Here is a 26782-nt window from a genome sequence, read left to right as displayed (position 1 = left end):
ATGTTGTCAAATTTGTGACGTGTGCATCACATCAGCTCAAGCCTTCAAAGAACAGCTAAACCATCTGTTTGTTTTAGTAGATCATCTGTTAGGTGCCCTGAAGAAAGAAGCAAATATTGTAATACTGGTATCTGGTTTTCCAAAGCTCCAGTTGGAAGTATACCTTTGTTCTCATCGTTATCTTTGCTGGATTCTTTGTCTTTATCGCCGCCTTCTTTGCTGTCGGTGGACATATTCTGGTCTTCATCATGCTTTACTTGGTCATCCACATTTTGGTTTTCCTCCGGATCCATATTAGTAGGATTTTCCTCTAGGGGACGAATACATAGGAATAATAAATAAATAAAAGAACGGAGTTTTAATTATTGGAATGATAGATAAATACTGTAAAAAGAAGCAAGTATTAATGATTAAATCAGGCTTGCCAGTGTTAAAACTTTCACATAAAATCTTTCAACATGTGACAGAACCCCAAGCTCACACTCCATTAATGCTGACATATCCCTCTGACACACTTTTACAGAAACATTGTGCTTTTTTTTGTTAAAATAGAGGTTGATGTACAAGAAAAAAAAAAAGTCCTTGCAGCAGGATTACATGTTTTAAAAGTCAGTGTTCTTGCATCAACTGCTGTAATATCAGTAAAGGGTTAAATCAGTTACAGGTTATACAAAGCAAAAACAATTTGAAAGTAAGGAAACATTTCTTAAAATGAGTGTTTTCCCTTATTGTGAGTAGGTAAAATATGGTTAAGGTGCTCAGTCCAAGTTTGGAAAGCTAAAGCAGGTTGACAACAACTGAAAAACTACAAAGACATGGCTGTCTACCTAATGCTACAAGCTGGTAAAGGAGGATAAGGGAGAATCTACCAAGATGTCCACATTAGCTCTGAAAGAGCTAAAGAAATCACCAGTTCAGGAAAAGGAATCCATAGACAGGGCATGCATTTGCTGTAAAGACAGATTATACCAAATACAGGGCAGTCATGCACCACATGCCAAGGAACAATGAATTAAGATTTGTAATGATCCAAATCTTGTGTGCTTGTAACCTATAGGTGTACAGTAAGTCACAATATAGGGCAAAATGTGCTGCTTAGCAGAGGTCTGTGCTCTCACAGGGCTCTTTTAGCTTTAATAGAATTGAATATTTCACCTTGTAGCAGGGCAACAACCCTGAACATACAACCTTAGCTAAACTTGGATATTGATATTGATATGTTAAAATGGCTCAGTCCAAGTTAGGACCAAAATTGCAGAGACAGGTGATTCTACCAATCACTGACTGTCAGAAATACAATTGCATATAACAATTTACGGATACGCATTTTTGGTTTTAGGATATGTAGCACCTTAGCTGCAACTAATGATTAATTCTCAAATCAATTAATCTGTCGATATTTTTTTATTTTAGTTAATCAATTACTAATCAAGTATCGGTAGCCAAAAGTTTCTTAAAGAAGACTTTTTACAAAATTAACCCAATTAAAACTAAAACTTTCTTACTTTCAGAGTTCTGGATAGATCATATTGATACAGATTTCTTTTTATTTTTTTTTATCTTAAATGCAAAATATATATATATTTTTTCCATCTTGACATTATTACTGGTCTAAGTGGGTTGCACTGTCAGCTACAGGCATGTTTTAAAAGTCTCTATACTCCGGTTAATGATTAATCGATTACTAAGTCAGTGTTTCCTGGACGGGGCAGACTTTTACAGTTTCCTTTTCTATCTCTGCTTCTTACTCGTTGAACCCCAGTCGGCCTCGGCAGATGGCCACTCCTGTTAAAAAGGAGTTTTTCCTCTCTGCTGTCGCTACAAGCATGCTTAGTTTGAGAGATTGGCTTCGAGTCAATGAGTCGATGCAATCAACTGGTTTTCCCTAGAAAACTTTGAATTTATTTGACGATGATCTGGTATGATCAGGTGAACTGAAAGTGCCTTAAGATGACATGTGTTGTGAATTGGTGGTATATAAATCAAATTAATTGAATTGACAATTATTTCAAGAATGAATTTATCATGATTATTCAGTTTCAGACAGAATGAAAAATACCAAATAAAAAGTAGAGGCTCAAATGACACAAAATGTTTTAAAAGTAGAAAGGGAATAGTTATCTTCTTAAAAACACTATATATAGAAATTTCAGTTAAATTATTCCGCTGGTCTTTTTTGCTCTTAACTCCCTGTTTGTGTCTCATGAGAAGGTAATTACACATCCTAGATATTGGATCGCATCCCGGGGCGGCATTTGCTAAAACTTGCTCACAGAATGCCTCCAAAATTCATGCAGAGAGAATCTCTATCTGTCAAATCACTGTCAATGGCATGGGATTTGAATAAAACAAAAACAGACGAGATATGAGGCACTGCTCGCTGCCAGTATGCAAATGCCGAATCTTAATTATATACCAGCAGCACAGAGGATATTCGCAAAAAGAAAACGGTTCTGGCTCAAAGTTAATGTTGAATATGTGCCAAAAGAAAAATACACAGATAAACTTATATACTTACTGCCCTCACTAACAGCTTCTAGTGTAAGTGCAATAAATAACAAATGAGCTTTGCAATGTTCTACACTGATCTATTTGGGGATTTGCATTATGATCACACTTTATTTTTTTCATTCTAACTAAACTATGCAATAGCTTTATAGTTCACGCTAAATAAGCCTAAAAGAAAAGAAAGAAAAACGGAAAGAAACACCAAATAAATTTGCCCTGTCTCAGCTTCCAAAAGAGAAACAAAGCATTTCCACATGCTAATTTAGGGTGTGATAGGTAGTGAGGTGGAAATCTACACTCAAGATGATCACATTTAATCAAACCCTCCGTTTATCCTGGAAATTGAAATCCAAAGTGTGCTATACCTGTTTGACTCTCCATCTCTACATCTTGCTGTCCTACAAAACAGAAAGAGAATTCAAGTGAAGAGAAAACATTCATGCTGGAGAATGGAAAGCCGAGTCGAAATGACTCGGTTTTCTATATCACCTCAAAAAGCCTTTTTCATTCTAACTCTTTGTACAGCTTTGTCTTTGTACTGCAGTATGAGAGCAATGGAACCACAAAGACATGCATAAATTAAGAGACAAAAAAAGGAAAAGAGAAAGAATGTCACTTCTAAAGACATACATAATTGAGAGATTTCTTTGTTCCAAGCGTGTGTGATAAGAGAAGTTTTTTTTGTGTTGTACAGGAAGGAAAGGCTGAGCGGAGACGAATATAAAATTCAAATTTTGATGACAAATGACATCAAGAAGCATTGGTGGAGCAGAGAGAGATTGAGAACATGTTTTAATGGTCCGTGGAGCTGCATTACCCTTATGCTTATCCTCTTCTTCACCAGCTTCCTCGTTACCTAGAAAGGAAGGGGAAGGAGCTGTCATACAAACACAAGCATGAATGTGAAAAATGCACGCTATTCATATCTGGAAAACAAAGCAGCGATTCACACTATTCATCAGTGCTCATCTTCTCTCTGTAAATGACTATTTTTAGTAAAGCTGACATCACATTTTACAAAGCACATCACAACAAGATATGTGGAGATATTACATTTATAATATGATATATAACATGGTATCAGGTGCTGGCCTTTCACAGAGATGCTTCTTATAATAAGTATGACTGGTTCCAAGAAGCTGCAAAGATTCAGGTTGGAATCTTTTGACACACCTACTTACAGTAATCTTGCTATGTTGAACTCTGGTATTTATGGAAAATTGGTATGAAGGTCATGTTTAAATAGCTTAGAAGTGGTCCATTTTTTAGGGGACATGATGAATGAAGATTAAGATAAAATACTCTTGTATGAGACTAAACTAAACGTCCTCACAATGAATCGTTAGGATGGCAGCATCATGCTTGTTTAGAATATTAATGTCTCTAAAGATAACATCAGAACTAAAAGCCCTAACCTAAATCCAACTGAGAATCTGCAACAAGACAGATCTTGGTGTTGACATTTGCTTTCGAACTAAATTAACTGAGCAAAAGCTATTTGGAAAAAAAAGAAAAATGTTCAGGCTTTGTTTGTGTTTGTTTCAGGCTGTCTTTGTGTTTGTGTTATACTGGTAATTACTGTACATGCACCTAATAAAAAACTGAAATAGCCCCAAAAATGTAGTTCTACAAAGTGTTGCTTTGGGACGGCTAAATGCGTACAGTTCACATACCAAACCTCAGCTTATTTTTTTTTCAGAAAACAAAAAAAACATCTGCGTTATGTGTATTGTGTTTAACAATCATTCACAACTTCATGTGAGTTCTATCAGATAAAGTATTAATGAAACACATTAAACTTCCTGACTTTAATGTGATAAAATGTGAAAAAGTTTAAGGGATATGAATATTTTTTATGACACTTTAGGGTACAACAGCTGTAGTAGTAATTGTAATGTGAAGCCTCCCTTATTTAAAATACATAAAAGCTCTATGATTAATGGATCATGTGACAAGTTTTAAAACCCAGTATATAATGTTTGAATTAGACTTAGATGCCCAGTTTACATGCATATCATCACCCCTTTTAACTCAAGAGATGCATTTTCATCTGGTTACCAACTTCTAATAATAATAACCTTCTGAAAAATGTGGAAAATATGCCAGCACGTTTTTAATAAAACATTAATCCACCATCCTATCTGTTACTCTCATCCTCCTTGTCCCTTTACTTGCTCTCACACTTTCCCATTTACGCACACACATAAACCAATGACATTTGGGACAAATTGAGTAAATGAAAGCCATGACACCAATAAGAGAACATGCTTCACAATGACTATTGTGCAGCTTCTATAATTGCTTTTTTAACAAGCTGCAGCGAGAGGCCATTTTTTCATATCTATGCAATTTTGCAATGCACTCAGAACAATAAAAAATGCCAGCCTCTATTAAATGGGGGAAAAGGCCAGTCCTAGCAGTGCCACATGTTTTTCCCAAGTACCTCTGTCCATCACATAGAATACCAGTGACACACAGATGGCAGTGGTTTGTATTAATCATGATTGGCATTTTGAGGGGGAACCACAGGCAGGGGGCTGAAAAGAATACTTCACTGGGGGGAACTATAGAAGAATAATTCTTTATAAGCCTCAAAACCATCCTAAACCTTCCCTCTGTGTCAAAAGAAAAGATATTCATGCTTTTCTAAAGTGAGTTATATTAACCATATCAGATACGTCAAAGTACCAAAAGTAATTTCCTCCATGTTATTTGATCATTTGTGTTTGGCTTATTGAATGGAACAATATTCTATTTGTGATAAAGGATGCAAAGGGACAGATTGTGGATTCACACACACACAAACCCACAGACACTCACACATTTGCAATGTCAAACAGAAAAGATTCTCTGTAGGGTTGATGTGATTGTTTATGGATCCAAGTTAGAAATGAAAACCCAGACATACACAAGTAGGCTAAAACCTAACCCAAACGCTCCTAACAGCAGGTGGCAGCATTGTAGTAGCCAATGCATACTATATGACACTGTCTCAGCTGTGGATCAGTTTCTTACATACTTCACATAGAAGGCTTCAGCAAACACCACAGCATATCCATTGTCAATACATTCGTGAAACCAGATTTAGGGGATAGTAGTAGTAAAAAAAACATACTTTTAAGCACTTTATTGCACTCTTGTATATAAAAAAGAAAGCAGGGGCGTATTTTAGAGAAAACCACAAAAAACATGCTAACTCTGAATGATTTATTTATGTTAACATAAGAGGTGGCAGGATTACAAGGACATTAATAATGCAGTTCCTGATATACAACATACCTGGTGCGTCCTACTTGTGTGACCGCTGAGTAAACAACTGCTGATGATACGTTCAAGGTTGTCAAAGTGGTATTTTTATTCAACAGTGAAGATATATATTAAGTATGCATAAATTAATATAGCGTTGTGAAAAAGCATGTCTTTAAAAACTCTCCTGGTCTTGTTCTTGCTGTTGAAACAAAAATATTGACCTTCACTGCAGTAAGTGTGGCTTGACATGCTTTAGATGTTGTTCTAAGTTTTTTTGTGACCCCCTTGTTGACCTGTCAATGTGGAAGGAGCTTACAGCAAATGTAAACATTTTCCATGTTTTCTCCCTTCGCATACAAAAGCTCTGATTGTGGTTCACCAAAAGACAAAAAAATGATCTTGTAATAAATCTGTTTCTTTGTGAGAACTGACAATGCAAAATGTGTTTAATGTCCTGAAAAACGTTTCACAGAGTTCCTTGGTTTGGATAGCTTTTCTTCATTGATAAAAAAGATAATATGAAAACAATATTTTTCATTTATTAATGGCCGAAAGGTTTGCTGGGAGAGTTTTTGGCACACTTTATATTGTTAGACAGATACTGGTCAAGTTTCTAATTTTTTCAATTCTAGTAGTAATTTTGCCTTGACGCAGCCAATGAAACCCTATTTATTATATCTGCTAAAAATTACGATTTATAACAGAACTAAGTCATATTGTGTCATGCTCCCTCTGCAGGACCATTTGAAAACAGTACTGTTGCAAACACTGACGGCTGTAGTGCTTACACCTAAGCAGCTGGAAGATGCAGATCACAATCAAATGTCTGCAGAGGTGGGTGGTATTTTACATTATCTAATGTAAAATAGTGTAAAGCAGCCTTCTTTTGCTGGAAAAATGACCCTTATATAAGGCTGTCTCAAGTGACTTGTTTTTTAATTGCTCTCATAAGATGATTCATCCTCTCCATGTTTTATAGAGTAGCTGCACACTAAAAATCAATTTTTTTTTGATGTCACAATAGAGCATTTATGAGTCCAGTAAAACAATGCCAGGTTTGGATCTGTTTTTATCCTTGTTTCTCTTTGAGGAGTAAATGCTTGCCCAAATTCAACCTTGTTAGAGTCCAGTCCTGATCCGATTCATGATTTCTATTCCTTTGCTCTTCGGACAGAGGTTTTCTTTGCCCTTTATGTTGGCTGCGACACATCATAAACCTCTTAAACAAAAAACTGTTTAATAATAACCTGGAGGTAGCGCAGTGAAATGTGTTGTAACTGAAGCCAGTGGGTTTATACTGGACTGCCGTAAAGCTGTTTATTAAGCCGCGAAAATGACAAAGCCACGAAACTCCTACTGAGGTCGGAGACACAGAAAGTTGCAAGTGTGGTTTTCCGATCAGAGCCAGTAGGAGGAGATAAGAGACCTCTCAGTCGTTTCATAAATACTAGAGTTATTGTCACAGGTACTTACTGTATTGTAGAAGAGGATTTTTTTAAAGGTGAAAATTATAATTAATGCTGCTTTAATGAAGGATGGTAATTAAATTTAGGTTTAGATCACTTTTACCCAAATATTTAAATCATTATAGAAAATGCATTTTATACTGTATTTACTTACATTATCGCCTGATGATATAAAACGTACTTCAGAGTGATACGTTTTCACAGCACTGTGATCTAACTCATCATGTTCCACCCCATAGACTTGTCAGTTGTTTCTTTGATTAAAACCACTGAAGCAAAAGACATAAAAAAGATCCTAAAAAATTCATGAGACATGTAAAAGTTAAAACAACTCTTAGATGACCTACAGCAATCATTCTGAGACCTTCTGCATGTGAAATCTGTCTGCAAGCAAAGTGCAAGTTCGCTTGTGAGCAACGTTTGACAGGCAGCCACAATGTAAAGCATGGCATCCCATAGAGAGGCTGGCTGTCAGTCCACACAGTGTTATTAATCTACATATCCATCCACACCAGTAGAGAGATGTGTGATCCTTCACCACCAACCCCCATTCTCTACCTTAGGTTATTCTCAGCATGCTCCCAATGCCAGGCATTGATTTCTGGCTCCACTTTCACATTTTACTGTGTCTTGCCCTGTGACATCTACTAATCTCACTAATTCCAATCTGATATCAGATAATAGACACTGTGAGGTGTACTAAAAGAGATTTTATTTCACTTTAGACCTCTGTGCCAGCATTTGCGCCTGTGGGTGGCCCACCATTTCCTTCCCCCCACTTTTATTTATATAACCTGAAGTGTATGCATGCTGTTCTGATGTTACATGTGGATTATATCACAGCACAGCTCATTGGACACAGAAACATAGTTGATCTAAGACAATATTTTTCAAATTCCTTAGATTACTTGGGTTTTCATACATTTGCTGCATGCATTCCATTATTTATGCCCTTAAAATTACTTATATTATTGTTTTGTGGTATAGTACAATATAGTCTCGTAAACATTATAAAGGATGATAAAATATTACAACAGAAATTGAAATACTGTGCAATATTTGTCATATTATATTTTTACTTATATAATAAGTAAAAACCATGCAGTACATTCACCCTATCAACCCTATCAATTTACTTTTTTATGTCTATTTGAAGGTTGCAGAGACAATAAATGGTTTATGGCAAGTAATATAATTTTGTAGAATTTCTCCTGCTTTTTGTCAATTTTTCTCGTTAAAAGTGGTATAGTTCATTTAAATCCTGTGAATCTGGTTTCTCCATTCCAAGTCCAGTTCTGATGTGTGTCCGGGATCAGTGCTCTGTTTAAAATTCAAGTGCCCAAGTTTTTAACCCATAATAGACTCAGGTATGCTAAAACGCATATTCAAAATCAACTTATAGGATGTTGACCAAAAAACAGGCTCCTGCTTTAAAATGCGTATAAAATACCATCCAGCTCAAAGGTCCATCAAGTAAGCTGCCGCTCCAATTGCCCAAAATGTTAAATGACATTTCCTCTATTTACAGTAGTTGCCTCTTTTAGCTCCATTAGTCAGTTAATAAGAGAGTGACTTGGGTTCGATTCTGGGTGTACATGTGTTTGATGAGCTGCTCAGTCTCATCCACCTGGCTACGTTGTTGAGTCTCCACCAGGCAACTTTTTAAAAACTCTTTCTTACCTCAGGTGACGTTACTCCTTAAAACAAAAGACTACACTTTCATTCTCCCATACAGTACGCATACAGAACACTAGTGTAATTTCAGCTTGTGGTTAGAGGGTAAAAACGTCAGCAAAAGTATAGGAAACGGTGCTATGCTCCTTTAAAGCTGGACTAAACTTTTTGGCCACAATGGCAGTAGGAGATCAGAGGAGTCAAAATTTCCGACATAAGAACACTAGAGAATAGATTACTAAGCATATAGGTGGTAACATCAGGCTGAGGGTCCATGTTGACTCCCAGTGGGTACTGGTGCATTGCACAAAGAAGTGGATTAATAAAGCTGGTAATTAAATCAACAACTAAATGGCTGAAAGTTTGACACAGCTGGGCATTTGAACGGGACAATGATCACAAACACACATGAAAACTGCTTTTGTAATGAATAAAGCAGGGAACCATTAGGGGTCTGGAATGGTCTGACCTAAATCCTGATGACAATCCTAGAAAACCAATTCTATGTTTAAATAAGAAGCAAATATATAGAAGCTCTTTCAATTCTAATCAGAGTTTTTGTCAAACATTGCTGAGATATACACCAAAAGCTGATGACTAGAAAAAGGGGAAGGAGAACATTTAAAGAGTCCCTATCAAAATATTTTTGTGGATATAAGTACAGTATATCAGAATCAGAAATAATTTAATAATCCCAGAGTGAAATTACTTTTGTTACACGCTCCTGTTACAGTTTTATATATACAGTACTGGTCCTTATATGTTTAAACTGGATCATGAGGGGACGTGATAACATTCTGGAAAAATTCTCATTAGGCACAAAGTTCTTGCAGCTTGTTTAGTATTTGAAAAATACTTGAAACAGGATATATTATAGTTTTAATACAGATTTGGAATCAGAGGCAGCCTTTTTTAGACTACAGTAATATCACTGAATACATTTCATTACAACCATTCATAACATTCACAAGGGAAATTAAACGCAAAGTATGATAAAGGCCAATGGCAGATTTTGATCTCAAATTATTTTCATTAAGCCATATTTTTTTTAAATAAGAAGTGAGAAATAGATCTCACAAAATAATACAACAATTTAAAACTGTCTCACCTAAAAAAAGTACACTATCGAAAATGCAATGTTGAGAGATTATTTATGCCCTTTATAAAAATAAATGGAGTAGGATATAGGATTTTTATAGGGTTTAAGGGTATAAAACCTTTTTTTAATTTTTGCCCAGCTTCCTGGATCTTTCCAGAGATACTCTGAAAATGTAACACCTGTGATTTTCTCTGTCCTCAGGTTTGAAAGACCTTCCCGCCATCTTTAGCTCATTTTATAGACTTTCTATCAGACCCATTCAGACTCTGACTGGATTTCTTTTGTGTTCTTTATGTAGCTGAATTTCATAGTTTGCTGGGTTTTTATTATTACCAGTTTCTTCCTTTAACCCAGGATGGTCAGAAAGGCCTTTGCTTGTAAGGTGAAAAAGTTATTTTATAGGTGTTGTCTATGTAACCAAGGAAACAGGACAGCCCTATAATAACCTACAGTCGTCCTACAGCGAGTTACTCTGAAAGAAACAATGAAGAATACCTCAATACTTTAATAGATGACCTGGTAAAAGGTAAGAGTTTACCCCTTGAGGAGAATGATGGATGTGATAGAGCCACTGTGATATATTGACAGGTACAAGTTTTCCTGCAGTGTAAAAATGTATTTCAAAATAAAAGATCCAGATTGATGATGTCAAGGCAGAAGCCAGCAACAGACAGCAAACAATAAAATACAACTGTGTTTTCAAAGAAGGTAGCTTCCTCTCTGTTGTTCTACAGCATCTTACAGTGCACGTCCCGCACAGCTGACAGTGTGGTTTCCAGCTCACTTTTCCTCTGCTGTGTGGTATCTTGACATCTAAGCGTTTCCTATGATTAATCCCTCCTATGAGCTACATTGAACCAAACCTAACCTTTACAGTGCAGGCAGAACAAAATCATTTGATTCTCTTCCTCTGAGAGAGGTTGTCTCAAGGACTGACTGTTCCCAAGCTAGAAGCTGTGCCAAGGCCTTTTGTGAATGGATTAGTTACTATTAAGCTGCAGGGCCTGATAAATAAGGATTTCTAAAGATTAATACTAAATACTTATGCCCTTCTAATGCTGGTGATTGAATTTTTGAATAATTCTGATTTACAGCTGTGGATTAAAAAAAAAGGTATTGTACATAGAGAAATTAGTTATCATGCTTTGTTTCACAGCAAAAATTGTATTGGCGCTATTCATGTGACTGCAATATCCTAGAGGACCCAGAGGAACAGGTTCCCCAGAGAAAACAAACATGACTGTTAGTTTCAAAAACTTCCTCCAACCATAAGGCTTGAAGAAAAATTGATGGTGTACGATTTTAATTGCCTACTAACACCGTCCAGTGTTGGATTCTAATTATCTTTGGTCCATCGTATTGGAGAAGCCTATAATTGTTTCAACATTATACATCCAAAGGGGCTGAAACTGCAGAATAGCCAGATAATGGCTTCTTAAACAGGTTTGGCTGAAAGAAAAAGGACCAAGCTTCATCCTCTATTCATTTCCCCAAAGAGGAGGTAGGTATCAGAGAGCAAGAGATTACCAAGCAAAAACACATTCCATTAGTTTATACATGTTTTTTTTTTTTTTTTCTGTAAACACATGTCAATGTGAAATGCTCCCACTACAAGTAAATATGCTTGGCATGCTCAACATTAAAAGAGTTGGAGTAAAAAAAAACTGATAAAAGCAGACACAGAGCTTTAGTAACAAGCTTACCCTTCTTGCTTTCCTCCGTCTCTTCGTTGGTTGTGGACTCTGTTGATGGAGGTATGCTTTCTGTAAAGAAAAAACAACATGTGGTGTTTCAGTGATGTGGGACCGATGCATCTCTTTCCACAAAAAGCAACAAGATGCAACACTTTGTCAGGGCCTGTCGATGTAAACTGTCGCTTGTATTGGAACGGATAAATAAAATTACCCTACCACTCAATCCAAAATTCAATATAGTTTTTTTTTACTTTTCTTCAACTGAAAATACTTTAATATTTCACCCAAAAAACACATCAGCCCCACATATATGAAGTACCAATGTTCTATAGCGTATCTTTAGCAACAGTGGCGTTTTTACATCTCACTTGTCCGAATACTCCCCAGATATTGAAAAAACACCTCATAACAAATCAGAATAGTACATGTAACTTTACCTTCTAGTTAGAAATGCAATGTTACAAAATAAGGTTGTTTTATATCGTGAAACCAAATAAAAGGAGAGAATTCAAATACTTCCTAAAACCTCTATAAAAATCTAATTTTCCTCACTTACTGTAGTTCAGAAGCAGAGTACAAACAGATTTTACAAACAAAAATTAAAAACTAATAGATGGGCTTAGATTTCCTTGAAAAATGCTTTGCTTCATGTGTATCTCTGCAAATGGTTACAGTATTAACATTTTTATGAAGTGAAGTTCTAATCATACTGACAGGGCATTTAAGCTTTAATGTTCCATGTAAAATAAAACTTTAAAAGTTATCATTAGTTGCTTTCTACTTTCCAAACATTTTGCAATCACAAATAAATTTGGTTCTCTTAAACGGTTTTGTTAGGAGAAGGTAAAATATGTGGCAAAGTCATATTTAAAAAAAAAATTGAACCTGAGAGCTATAGCGCGTATTGTTTTCTGTCACCAAAAGTTTTAGCCACCATTAAATAAAAAAAAAGGATTTTTGGGGTAGTCCGTGTGGATAGATGTAGCAAAAGGCTTCTTAGGGCATTTCTCTTGGATAGATCTAGATATTTATTAGTTGCTGAACAGTAAAAGCTAAACATAAACCTGCATTTAGTTATTTAGTTGAGATTTTTTTATTTAACAAAAAAGGTTGCAGCACACTTATAGCTGCCCAGCTGCTTCACTAGCCTTATTAGTCTACCAATACTTTGCTCTGTTAATAATTCCACCTGCTGTACAAATTTCAAAAATGTATGAATTGTGGGAAAAAGAATGTTTTCACAAATACATCCAAAGCTTTGTTGTTATTTCCCAACACTTTCGCAGCAATCTCTCATACTGAGCATGCATGGGAAGATTTTCTAGAAAGTATTTACCATTTTTTAACAATTTAACTAACAATATAGTACGGTTTTGTTTAAAATAAAAAAAATTTACATCTTAACACAGGGTTTTGATACCAACACTCTCTTGGCTGCTTGAGTTACATATGCCTCTGAGAAATGTTACAGCTCTCGTCTGTGGTTTTACCTGCCTAAAAAAACGCATTAAAAAGGAGACTCCTGAGGGAGAGGAGGAAAGAATGAGGCTTTGAGCCCATCTCCAGACCGCTGTGTGAGCCAAAAGCACCACTCCATGTTAGCATAAAAGTCTTTCGAAGCTTTGAGTCGGTTCCAGGCTTACTGATTCAAACTTGGGCTGATGGAGTGGAATGAAAAGCCCATTCTTGGCATCCATAAAGAGGGAAATCAAACAAGGCCAAACTGGAATAGGACAGAAATGGTATGATAACACAAGAGAGCTAGGAATGATCAGGAATTGTTTCAGCTGGCTTTTTACAGTCTAATGTTATGTTATTATGGAGTATGCAGTGTAAAACAGCTGGTGAGGAGCTCTTTAGAAATAACATAGCCTGTTTAAACTAAAAATCTCACATGCATTTGGTCTGAGCCAAATCTTTATGATGCAGCCATTATGTGCGCACAGTTTCACTTTGAAATATCACATTTTACAGTGCACTTATGAAACAGCTCTTTTATGTTTGTCCTAAAATGGATTCACTTTGAAAACACAGATGTGTGTAATTGGCAAATCATGGGAGTGACTTTGGGAAGAAAAACATTTTGATAGCACCCCGAGCTACCCATTTAGTGTAATGTGGCCACTTTCTCTAACAGACAGCAAAACTAATGTGGTTCTCTGCCTTGTTGGGTTCACGTGTGCAATGAGATTTTAAAAAGCACAGGCAGTGGTCAAATTTGTATCTTCTCCCCGATAAGAGAAAATGCCATTAGGTGCAACATACCCCAGAGAGCAAACTGCTGGAGGCAGAAAGCTGTTTTCCATTGAAATAACTCTTTTCCAGAGTGACAACAAACTCATAGCTAAACTGTTCTGAGTCTATTGTTTAACCACACACACAATTCCATGAGGCATTTTGTTTGTGCCACTGCTTATTCAGGACATCAGTGCACAGATGAATGTCAATAGTTTATCCCGATAAGCAACATCTGGGAGTTTCAGGCTAGGCACCACATGATGTGTTGGAGATAAAAGCATCATGCACTGACAGTTGTGTTTGTGCTATCATCTGGCTTATGCTGTGGAGGGATGTCAATCCGCAGTTTCTTTGTCACCCGCTTTAGGTGGTCTAAAGGCATTGTAGCCCTAAGCCGGATGAAGGGAATGTTTTCGGGGAATTAGCTCTGGATAACGGTTCTTGTAGTGTAACGCACCTGACATTAAGTATTTTACACAAAGATGAGTCAGGTCAGGGAGTCGGCTTGTCAGCAGATGAATAAACATTCAATTTAGACTGCCGCATAAAACCTTGCAAAACACTGTCAGAAGCCAAAGCTATGGTGCTCACTCACTCTCTGTCTGCTTTAATGGAGGTGTTAAGGTGAAAAGGCAACCATGAAATATTCTGTCACTCACCTTCCTTCAGCTGCTCCTTCTCATCCTCAATGTCATCATCTGGAAACGGAGGGAAATTAGAATGTTAAGGCACGTTTTTGGAAAAATTATACAACCTGTGATCGTAAACTGATAGCAATGCTAAAGGAAAGTATTTTCATACTTTCAAATGTGTTAATTTTCAAACTATAAAGTTATAGCCTATGTTTGGATCTAAATGTATTTACCAGTATGCAACATTTTCTGTATTACTTTTTTTGTCAAACTTATACTTTTCAGTTCCCCTTACACATGTTATTATCAGACATAGATAACTTGCATAAACACAAAAATACAGTTTTAAATGAATTTAATTTAGTAAGTATAAAAAAGCTTTTACAGGGGTGCATACTTGAGAAGCTATGTTAAAAAGATTTTTGCACCATGTTTTTTTTCTCCCACACTGTTTACATTTGATCACTGCTGTACTGCTGGAAATGTTCTAAAAGCTGTACAAAACAAAATTTTGTTTTATATTCACTCTGTGTAAACAAAATGACAATAAAAGTTGCCTAAGTCTAACATGCTGAGCCAATGAGAACAGAAGCTTCTCCAACCTGAACCAGAGATTGAATAAAACAAGTGCCAAATATTGGGAACATAACTTCAGTATAATCTCAGTTTACTTGATTGAAAACTTGTCAAAAACCCTCCTGTTACCATATCACATTAGGTGCAAAGCTCAAAAATCTGAGAGGCAGGTCTGCCTGCAGACCTTCACTGTCAGAACTTAGAGCTGCACTGTCAGGACCCTGGCTGCAGGGCTGCATTGTGAGGTCTCCTGCGCTGTTAGAACCGGAAGTTTTTTCGGAGACTTTCAAAGTAAAAGTGAAGTTGATTTGAAGCTTTTCTAAAGTAAATGCTAACATTGATAAACTCCCCATTAAGCTAGTTTCCTTTCACAAACAGGTTTTGTAATGCTGGAAAGTTATGTATATGCACAATTTTACTCCCCACCAAACTCCTATCTGCAATAATAGATATGTGCAGTACTCGAGTTGAGGGGGAATGAGGGGGGATGGCATCCTCCTTCTTAAAAAAATCTTAACAATCATCCCCCTTCCTAAATGACCGTCCCCCAATACCATCGCCTCTGGAAGTGGCTTAGTGGCTTAGTATGACTATGAAGCTGATCCCAGTGAGAAATCTGCATTAGTCCCTAACTACGCAGGGGCAGTGATAGCAATGTCAGTCCAGGGACTGACTGTCAATGACCAGCGTATCTGACATGTAACAACCATACCATGCATATTGCTTTAGGTTAATAGATTAATTAGGCTATGTATGCTTCCAAAGAAAAAAAAAATCACTAACCCCCTTCTTTTTTTTTTTTTTACAACTAGACTACTGGATATGTGTTACACAGAAATAAGTCTCTAGAATAGAAAAGGGTATTTGGCCTACAGTATAAGACATTTTCTAAACAACAATGGAGCTTTGTTGTCCTATGAGGATGTTTGCGTACTGTATAATTTAAACCGCTGCTATGCTCAGTTTGACACTGTCATAAGCTAATCCAGCAGCAAACACGTGCTGCGCGCAATTCCCGAAGGCTTCGAATACAACTTCCTGAATAAACTCCCAGTCCTGATAGTGCTGGAGACCCCATTTTGCTGGTCTGCAACACAGAGCCCTGACAGTGCAAGTCTGGGTCCTGACAGTGCAGGTCTGCAGCCAGACTCTCTTGAGTAATCCCAACTCCTTCTAATAACCCTCCTCTATTTTCCATCAGCCTTTAGAAGAGCCACTTTTTATGACAAAATATTAAGTATGTTGGTATTTCATTACGGAGGTCACAATACAGAAAGATTCTTTCCAATTAAGTACAGTTTTGAAGACTTTGCATAAAACAATAAAATAAAATCCTGAAAGAACTGCAGGCTGGCCTGAACAATTGTGGATAAAAAAAAAAAAAAAAAATCCTTTGATTTCTACTAACTCTGCTGTGAGAGAGAGAATTTGAGGTGGGTTAAAGGTGTCTCTGGATGAATAAGTTGAGTCGCACTGCAGGAGATGAGAAGCAGGCTTTGGGTGGTGCTTCTGGAGGACTGAGTAATGAGAGACAAAGCTGCTGGTTCTTTCTTAAATACATTCCAATGCTCAGATCTTATAGAGCACAGTATGCCTCAAGGTGCGTTGTGTCATGCCAAAACAGTTTATGTGCTTGCTTTTTCTAACAACAGTTCATATTAAGGAAGCATGTACTTTTTGCAAGGAAATATTCCTGGTATATATTTATATATGGCTGATATGAATCAGAAACTGATTGTACTGTGGTTAACAAGCAAAAGAGTATGTTCACTTTGATGAAAGGCTGTTGTCATCTGTTCTGTCGAAGTGCAACCATCAGAGCTCCCTGCGGATTCTGCGACAGGCTTTTCTTTTGTACAACACTGAATAAAAGGGTACAGTGCATTAATCTAACCCTGCTCGGGGAAACAAAGGAAGGCCCACTAATACAGTGAACGAAAGGATGGAAAGAAAGGGTGCCTCAACTGCTGCCAAATACTATAGTGTGGTTACGGCAGCCAAATACTTGTACAGGCAGGAAATAGATGTGCCTTGGTCATGAAAAACCATATGTGACGCCTTTGCTTTGTCTCGTTTATTTTTTTAACACCATCTATCATTCCTGCAAAATTATTTCTACAGCCTTGGACCAAAGTATTAAAACTGACAGGGTGCTGCTTCATTGTTACTTGAGCTTTTTGTCAGACATTTTTATTGTATACTAAAGCTAAATATTAAACATTTTATACATTTCAAAGGGTTTTATTTCAATATGGACCAAGGTTTTTCAACACATATTGCACATGTGAAATCACATAAGTGGATTCCATCGGTCACTAACTGTCATGTTGATAGGTACAATCAATTTAGCAACGACTGAGTTAGTTTGACTTATTTTATTATTTTTATGTTATTTTAAGCTTAGTTATCACTACATCCCGATAAGCATAAAATAGGATCACAGTTGGAGGAGTTAAGTGCTAAAAATTGACTAGTGTGGATTGGAAACATCAACTGCAGGGACAAATCTTTAAAAACTGGCAAGAATCTGCTCCAATCACTTTTATTCCAGTAAGCCTTTTGTCATATAGGGTCAGTTTTATGTGCTTAGCTAGCCTGGCCAGCCAGACTGACATACCATGCATACATCATATCAGTCTGGTAAAGAGCTGGTAGAGCTCGATTTCAAAGGAAGGACTAACATCAGAACCATCACTTAACTACGGATTTGACACAAAAACTCCAAGCAACATGCTCCGTTTCTATAATTTTGTAGTTTGTGAAACATATCAAGAAGTCTGAGAAATTCTCCAATGAAGGATTTCTGCTGTTTCTGCAAAAAAATATGACGATATAATGTGTGCCCTCTAGCATGTTCTTAATTTTCATTGCAACATTGCTGTGTTGTGGTCACCGTCTTGCTGTTGCCTTATGGGTAATTCCTGTGCTGAAGTAATGCATCTTTAAGTTCCTGCCTCCTGGGCTGTGATTGGTTCGGCAAGATCAGGCCAGAGTCAACGGAGGTTTAGCAGACTGAATTACGCTCCCTGTAATTGTCTGGCTGGCTAGGCTAGTGCGTAGCCTTACTCTGCAAACTATGAAGGACATTGGAATTATTTAAGGCTCCTACTTACACAAGCAGACTGTGTGCATATTCTGAGTCATGCAGAGTTGTTTTTTTGCCTTTAAAGGTGAGCATACTTTTTTACCTTTCTTTTGATAAATGCCTATACAGTCCTCATAGCCATGGCACCATTGCACAAGTGCGTCATCAAGCTTTACATACAAAGAAATCCAAAGTCAAGATGTGCGCCTTGAGATGTTTCTTTGCCCTCTGGACCTTGTGCACCTCTGCACTGAGGCGAAGAGAGTGGCCGAGACACTGTGGGTCCTTTCAACTGCCTGCTCCAAGCAATGTATTGCTGCTAGAGGGAGCCATGTAAGCGCTGAGTCGCATAATACTTTCTACAGAAATGCTAACTTTTCCATACCTATATATCTGTAGCGAATTCGTACAAAATTTCTACCCAAATGGAAACAATGGTTTTGTCTGTGATACATTTAACAGTGATCTTATGTTTAATCTATATGCCTTTTTTTAATATCCACACAGTAATATACAGTATATGCAAGCAGGAGGTCAGCAAGATAATGATTTGAGTCAGGGGCCATATTATGTCTTGGTTTTGAAAAAAAGAACTCAAATGGATATTTACAGGTTAAAGAAAGGAAGAAACAAACAATTGGGTCATAAATTGGTAAAGGGTCAGTCTGGCCTTGGGTTTGTTCAGTTGCTCTTATTTTGATAGTTGCCATTTTTGTGCAATCTTTGGCTGCTTATGGTGGTTCTGGCCTTTCCAGATTTTTTCTTGAATCTTTATAGTGCCATTAAGTCGATAGATAATTTAGAAACAGAAGTGGTAATAGAATATATATGACCTCGTTGAAGGCAAGCAGACTCACCAAATGTTATTGTAATAGGAACAAAAAAGGAAATTGGTTTTAATGATTTCGTATTGCAGTGTAGTTGCTGCAACAGTGAAGTTTTTTTACAAAGAAAAATACAGATATAAATCTCATTTTTAGGTACCAGGTAGAAAAAATACTGTATGGTGTTTTTTTTAGGTTTTTAACTCAGCAAGAAATATATTAGACTCACAAAGAATATTGGGTTATATAGCATAGAACAATATCATATTACAAGAAACATAAAATAAACCTTTGTTAAAAAGGATTTTCCATTAAAAAACAATTTCTACGCAGATGTTTTTATTCCGTCTGTTTATGTTAAAACTGAACTGTACTAAAGCAGAGCACAACCAGTAAGAAATCCTGTCAACACAACAGTGAAATGCTGATAAGGAAATATTCAGGGTAAGTTTTCTACATGTCTGGTTTATGCACAAACATGAACATTTTTTACTGATACCACACTGAAGTGGAATCCTCATGCTGCCGAGAGCTGAGCCTGTGCTTTCTCACAATCACATCACTAACATACCACGGTTTCCTTCCCAAACCTGACGAATAGGTTTGTGAAAATAACCCAGCCTTCATTTTTACCCCTCACAGGTTTCTCATAGCCCTTCATATCCTCCCTAAAGAAATTAAATGTAAGCGATGAAAGCATGCATAGACCATAGCTTTATTTCTTCCTAAGCAGAAGGAGATGGGGGGGATTTGAAGTAAATGAGTGTGTATGTTAAAATGCTAAGAACATGGAGTGTATTAAGAACCATGTAAATAAAAGTCAATTGGAAAGTCGGTGAAACAGTTGGACAGAATGCAGCAGCCTCTGCAGATCTGTGGGCTGCGTTAATATTGTCAGCACCATGGCTGATTGAGGAGAAGAGGAGATGGAGCCCAGCTTGTGGGCAGCCACCCGGATCATATTAGGAGAGGAGTGTACCCAGAATCAATTTCTACATGCTTTTTACTCTCTACAACCACAGCTGCCTGACTGCTTCCCTACTAGCAAATAATATGAGCTGAGACAAGCATGCAGTCAGACACCAGAATCAGAATCAGAATATAATCACATGATTAAAGAAATTAACTGAAATGTGTGTTCATACGGCCATTTATACACCCTCCCAACTTGTTTGCATTCGATATTACAGCCAAACTCATGGAAAAGCAGTAAGTAGTAGTCAACTGTAAGAAAAATGATATAGTTCAGCAAACTTTTGAAAAGGTTGGTGAGTATAATAATTGATTTCTATTTACTTTTATAAGTTTAAGCAAAATGCAAAGCAATCAACTGGCTCTGGAAGTCACCAAGTGAGTGAATAAATTCCACATGTATATAATTAAACTCAGAATATTTCCAGCTGTTGTTTGAAGGCCCCAAATGTTTGTCAGGGAACATTAAAAAACAAACACATTGAATAAATCAGGGAAAAAGTTATGGAGAAGTTTAGAGCAGATTTATGCTATAAAACAAAATAGCTTTAAGTATCTAATAAAACACGGTTCGGTTTATTATCTCAAAATGAAAAAGGAAAGCAAAATGCAAGCCGGCGAAAACATGCTTGTTCACATAATCCTGCAGTTCAGTCCAGAAGAGCAGTATCAGAGAGGTAGTCAAGAGGATCATGTCAACTCTTGGCAAAGTGTGGTGGAAGAAAGATCAAGTTTCAAGAACCTGTTGTCAGAAATCTGGCTGTTAGATCGACAACAGGAAGACCTGTTATTTTGATTTTATTTTTTTACTTTGCTTTGTTTTTTTGTAGCAATAAGATTGAGTAGGTTCTCTGTTTAAAGAGATTACATTTTTGGCAGAGATGAAAACTCTCACACCATCGTCATGGTGACACATGTTTGTGGAAGTATCAAAGCAGGTGGGAACTCTTAATCAGACAGATAAGCCAGTCAGAGGTGACAGGAAGAACCATGAAGCTAAATGTTGAACCAAACTAGAACAGATTAAATATAGTCTGCAAGTTATTTGCGGCTGGGGCAAGAATCATTGTCCAAGACAAAAGCCATAAACATACAAGCTGTTTGATTAGGACCAAATGATATTCATGTGTGGGAAATTTCTATTCAAAGTGTAGACCTAAACTCGACTGAGAAACTGTAGCGAAACACAACAGTTGAAAAGTCTTCTCCGTCCAGTCTGATTGAGCTTGTTCGATTTTGTGGCCCTAATTAAAATAATTGCAGTGAAATGGGGTTCTGGATAATCATGAAAAAGAAATTAAAACCTAGGAAACATTTTTTCTGATTTGTATTTACAAAATATATGTTCCCTTTAACTTCTAAAACAGTTATGTGCTTCTTAGCATTAGTCAGTCACATACAATCACAGGAAGATAACCTCATGCAGCGTTACAAAGTGTAGAGAACTGCTCGCAATGCAATGCAAATGTATGTTCCTTCTTAATAAACACAACCATGGCGTATTGTTTGGTTACATTTCAAGCAGGTTTTTCTTTTAACAGGACAGGAATACATAACATAATTAATGGGTCATTAAATCAGTGCTTCCAAACCACGTTACTGTGCTGGCTAATAGAAAGTGATTGTGCTACGCAGGTAACAGATAGCCCTTATGTGCACAAGCCTTTTTGTGTATTTGTATATTTCAGTCTTTGCGTGCTTGAGAGGACTCTTGAGTCTGAATCCACAAAGTGCTCCTTGGGCTGTTAATACATGAGAGACCTTTGTCTGCTTGTATCAGTACTCATTAAACAACCCTGCATGAACACAAACAACATACCAGTGCAAAGCAGAATGTGAAATCATTTGTTAGCATGTCAGTAGTGGGAAATTCAATACTCTACATGGTCTAACTACCTGATTCCAGTGTACGCCTTGGCTGGTGTGCACGATTATTATTGTCAGCAGAGGCTATTTTTCAGTTTCCTCCTTCTGCAGACAAGTAACCATATTTTCGCTCCCTCTCACTGACAGCTTGTGGAGATTCACATTGTAATAAAGCAATTTCCTGTATGCAAATGTCCTGTTTACACATTCTTGCTCCAGTCATTGTCACTTGACAGATTGCTTGAATACAAGGAGAGCAGCTATACAATGAAAAACGGCAGTAGCAAGACTTCAAAATAAAAATCTATTCTGTCTTCTTTTTGCACAAGCATTCCTTAAACTGATGAGAAGGGGGAAGATCCGGACTTTTAACATGACCCCCTAACCCCCTGCACACACACACACACACACACCCACACTAACTATGAAAAGAGCGCAAAGCAAAACAGCACCAATCATTGCACCTCTACTGTGACTTGATGATAGAAGAGGCTATAGAGAAGCCCTTCCTTGATGTAGTAGGAAAGAATGATAGAAAGCGAGGGAATAAGGTAATGGGCAAGTGAACAAGCAGAGCCGTAAGTAAGAGTAAGTAGGGAGAGGAGAAGAAAAAAAAGCAGGTCGATTTAAGGGAGGGTTATTGTGAGCAAGCATGCTGGAGGAGACAGAATGATCTTAAGCCTCTGTGTGTGGCTTTCAGTGCTGCTGCAGGATCCACGCCACTGTCTTCCCCTGGCAGTGAGGATGATGAGATGTTCTGAAAGTGCTCTAGCACACCTGCAGAGCTAATTCACAGCCTCTGATTCACTACTACCTTTCTGCACAGACTAAATGCAAGTCTTTTCACCCTACGGGGTTTTGCATTAGCTTCATGGTGCAATCATACCAATCAGCATTTCTTTCTTTACAGCAAACCTTTCTGCAACCTCTGAGACAAGCCTGGCTGGATTGGCCATATGAATTCAATCCCCTTCCATCAGGATATATTCTACATTCACAAGATATGTAATTTCATGTCTCTGTTCTCCCTGACTGAATAAGTTAAAAGTGCTTAAGTTTTCATTGATGATGTGTTAATGCTTTGATCTTGCACATCAGGTGAGAGATCTGAACAGGTGTAGGTGAGAGTGGAGTAAAAAATGTCTGGCTCAACCCTGACATTGATCCAAAGTGGAAAAGTCACACTTACTTATTCTCTTCTGCCCGCACATGTTTGCAAAGCAGAGATGAGCATGGCCCAGATCGCAGGGGTTGAAGAACAGGTGATTGGCGAAGCATGTCGTATTCGCCACAGATACTAAATAAATATCTGACGTTTTTTTTTTTTTTTTTCCAATTTACTGAGCAAAAGTTGTAATACTTCTCAAGCTTTTCCACATTTGTTTCTGTTACATCCTCGATCTTATTTTTATTTATGTAGTTTTATGAAATACAAGTACATATAATCAAATTCCATTTAAGTTTGATAAAGTATTTTTAAATGTAATAATAATAGAACTTTATTGATCTCACATTGGTGAAATTTACCTCTGCATTTAACCCATCCCCTTGGGACGCAGTGGGCTGCCATTGTGTGGCGCCTGGGGAGCAGTGTGGGGTTAAGTGTATTGCTTAGAGGGCCAGAGTGGTCTGTGAGAGTGGGGCTCGAACCCAGAACCTCAGGATTCCAAGCTCTATGCCCTAACCACTAGGCCACCACTCCCCCTGAATTGAATTTGAACACAAATAGATGCACTTATCTTTAAGTGTAAATAAAATCTAACCTTTGCTCCGACACCTCAAATTCTACCTCAGTGCAGCTAATTGCTTTTAGCAGTCATTTTAAATCACTAACCAAATGACTGCTGGGGAAAGTTGCATCGGTAAGTAAAGCCAGTAGAACACAACTGTTTGTCAGAAGTTTGTTACGCAACATTAGTGAACAAACCTCATCGTTCAGGTCAACAAACACAACAGTAGGAGTACAAGTAAAGGGTGGTGATATAGGGTAATAAAACAATATCCCAACTTTGAATGTGTCAACGATTTTTAATCTATCATTTTAAAGTAAGAGAGTATCGCACAACTGCAAACCAACTAAGTAACTGCCATAAAAAAACAGACATTTTGAGAAGGGTAAGAATTGATCAGTGAAGCTCTGCCAGAGGACCATAGTAACTCTAAAGGAGCCGCAGAGATCTGCAGCTAAGATGCAAGAATCTGTTATCTGTTAATTTTATTATTTTTGGAAGAAAAGCATTACTGAAGTGCATCCCTATCATGAATCCACCATGAAAGCTAGACACAAGTCGTGCAGGAAACATGGCGGGACTGTGTGTTCTTGTTAAATTGCAAGAAAAAAGAAATTTAGGTAGCAATCTGGGATAAAGGCTCTTGCTCAGGGACCAAGAATGACAGTGTGAGTTTTGAACATGCGACCTTTATGGCCATTCGATGATGAAAACATCCAGCTCTCCACATATATGCAAAATATCAAAGTATAAACATGTGTTAGCATGGCTTAATGATAACACAGGTCTATGTCCAATCAAGATGTGTGGTAAATCTCAATCCACTCAGACTGAGCTGGTGCTGTTTTGCAGAATGGGCAAAAGTCATCTCAATGAACACATGTTGCATTAAAAATTAAGTTCATAATTGCTATATTTATGCTCGTAAAAAAAGTTTGAAAACCATAAAACCCTTTGCTTCGCCTTCATCTTTATGCCTGAGCCAGCAAATACAAGGACACTTTGGTTGACATAGTGTGAAGAAGTTTAAGCGATATGAAAACGTCTGCAGGACATGGAAATTGCTAACTCCCATTTAATAGCCCCATGTTTTGATGGATTTACCAGTATATTAAAATATATTCTGATTGGAATACACAATTGGAGCCTGTCATTTTATTTTATCCCCGTCTCCCGTTACAGAGAGACACAGAGCATTTATTCCCTGACTACACTTTTAAATGGCTAGAGAGATAACTGGAGAACAACACCACCAGATTCTCATCTCAAAACACTAATATGATGAGACGGGTGCTGGGTGCAGGAGGGCAGGCAGGCATAATTAAGGTCTCTCCTCAGAATGTAATCTTTCAGGCAAGAGCCTGGGCGGAGGGATGGGGGAGATGACGGGAGAGCAGGGAGAACAAAACACTCTCCATCTGGGAACCGCCAGATGAAGGCCTGAGAGCCGGTATTCCGCTGGGGAGGTGAAGAGGGAAAAGTGAGGTAAATGGGAGGTAATGCTAGGCTGGTGGAGCCAGCCAGCCTCTTTCAGCTCCCCAGCTATTCAGCTCAGTCCTCTGTGGAGCCCCCCATCAGAGCTGGTGACTGCTCCCTGTCCCAGTAAAAAGATGATGGCATCAAAGGGGGAGAGTGAATCGAGAGAGGGACAGAAAAGAGAGTGGGAGTAAGAGATAATGGATGTTTGTTTACTCCACATGTAGAACTGTGGTGCAGTAACCAGGGATGATATGTTGCTATGCATATGCATCCACGGATGTCTTCAGCTCTTGGGAGAGGAATTCCAGTAATTATTACACTAAAAGGAATCTGCTTTTTACGTCTCCCTCAGGTATTAGAAAGTGAAGAGAAGACTAACTTACAGATACTTTGAAAAAGAAATTCACTATTCTAATCACATTTGAAGAACATTAAAAACCTGGTATTTGATTTGATAGCTTTCAGTGCAGATATCATTGCAATTCTATGCCTCAAGATTTGATGAAATGATAAAGATGTATAAGTTGGGAAGTACATATCCATACCTGGAAAGATGATGGCCATTTTCTTCTTGTAAATGGCAAAATCAGTATCAAGGAAGACACAAAAAATGACCCGTTTGATCTGCAAAGAAATAAAAAGAAATATAAATAAGTGATCACTAATAATCACAATGAAAACAATAAGAACTTTCTTTTAAAATGGGAAGAAAAAGACAGCAGTCCTTAATAGTAACATAACCACAATCAACTCTAATAGGTTAGCCTCAAAATCAAGAATTATCAAACAACAGTTTAATAAGACTTAAAAAAAAAAAATAAAATTAAAAAGTATATAGTTATAATTTATTTCTGGATTCAGTTAACTGGAACTTTAGAGCATTTCCCACTATTACAGTGGGAGGCATTTCAAAACAGGCTTTAGTTTGATCACCGAACAGAACAAACAGGAGTCCAGCACTTCTACACCCCTTACTTAAAATATCTCACTTGCATATTTCATATGAGTCAATTACAAATTAAAACACAAAACCATCCAGCAATTTTACTTGTTTAGTGTTGGTAATTTTTGATTGCCATTTTGTTTTTTTCCCCCTGGGAAATAAAAAATCCTTCTAAGCTAAATTAAAAACCTGAATTGTTTTAATCAGTCTTTTTTTTTTTTTTGCCTGAGCATAAGGCAGAAAATCAAACACCTAAATCAAGTTTAAATAGGTAACAAATTTAGGGGGGGAAAAAAAGCTCATTCGCAATTGGTAGGAATGAATTAATAAAATGCTGATACAGTATAATGACTTCCTGCAGCCCACACACACACACACACACACTGTTATAATGGGGCTAAAAGCAGACACACAAGCAGCTCTTAAGACTGCAGAGAAAGAGGTCACCTCTTTCACTTTCAGCCGTCTCTGCTGCCTGTGCAGGCATCAGTCATGGGGAAGCATTAAATACCAGGCAGAACGTCATTACTTGACTGAATAATGGCGATTTTACACAACAGCCACAATATCAGCACACCATCGCCCTCCACACAATATAATGATACTTAGAGGGAACATAGTGAACAAAAATTCTTATTCCCAACATTGCTTGACACAAGTCCAGTTCAAGAGGCACCCAGCTGGTACTTATACATACATCCATATATATATATATATATATATATATATATATATATATATATATAT

General features: G+C 37.3%; 1 protein-coding gene across 1 annotated transcript in view; it reads right to left on the bottom strand.

The window, feature by feature from the left end:
* LOC107084010 (O-acetyl-ADP-ribose deacetylase MACROD1-like) overlaps nucleotides 1–26782 on the bottom strand; it is a 583486-nt gene that overhangs the window by 27184 nt on the left and 529520 nt on the right. Inside the window, exons 7-12 of the mRNA XM_015373637.1 lie at nucleotides 25638–25716; nucleotides 14588–14626; nucleotides 11700–11759; nucleotides 3326–3364; nucleotides 2874–2906; nucleotides 164–310 (exon numbers count right to left, since the gene is read on the bottom strand). Coding sequence (XP_015229123.1) covers nucleotides 164–310; nucleotides 2874–2906; nucleotides 3326–3364; nucleotides 11700–11759; nucleotides 14588–14626; nucleotides 25638–25716 — 397 coding nt within the window. The remainder of the gene's footprint in view (nucleotides 1–163; nucleotides 311–2873; nucleotides 2907–3325; nucleotides 3365–11699; nucleotides 11760–14587; nucleotides 14627–25637; nucleotides 25717–26782) is intronic.

The sequence above is a fragment of the Cyprinodon variegatus genome, unplaced genomic scaffold (assembly GCF_000732505.1).
Source record: "Cyprinodon variegatus isolate N-32 unplaced genomic scaffold, C_variegatus-1.0 Scaffold90, whole genome shotgun sequence".
Taxonomy (NCBI): domain Eukaryota; kingdom Metazoa; phylum Chordata; class Actinopteri; order Cyprinodontiformes; family Cyprinodontidae; genus Cyprinodon; species Cyprinodon variegatus.
This window is presented reverse-complemented; position numbering and strand designations above follow the sequence as displayed.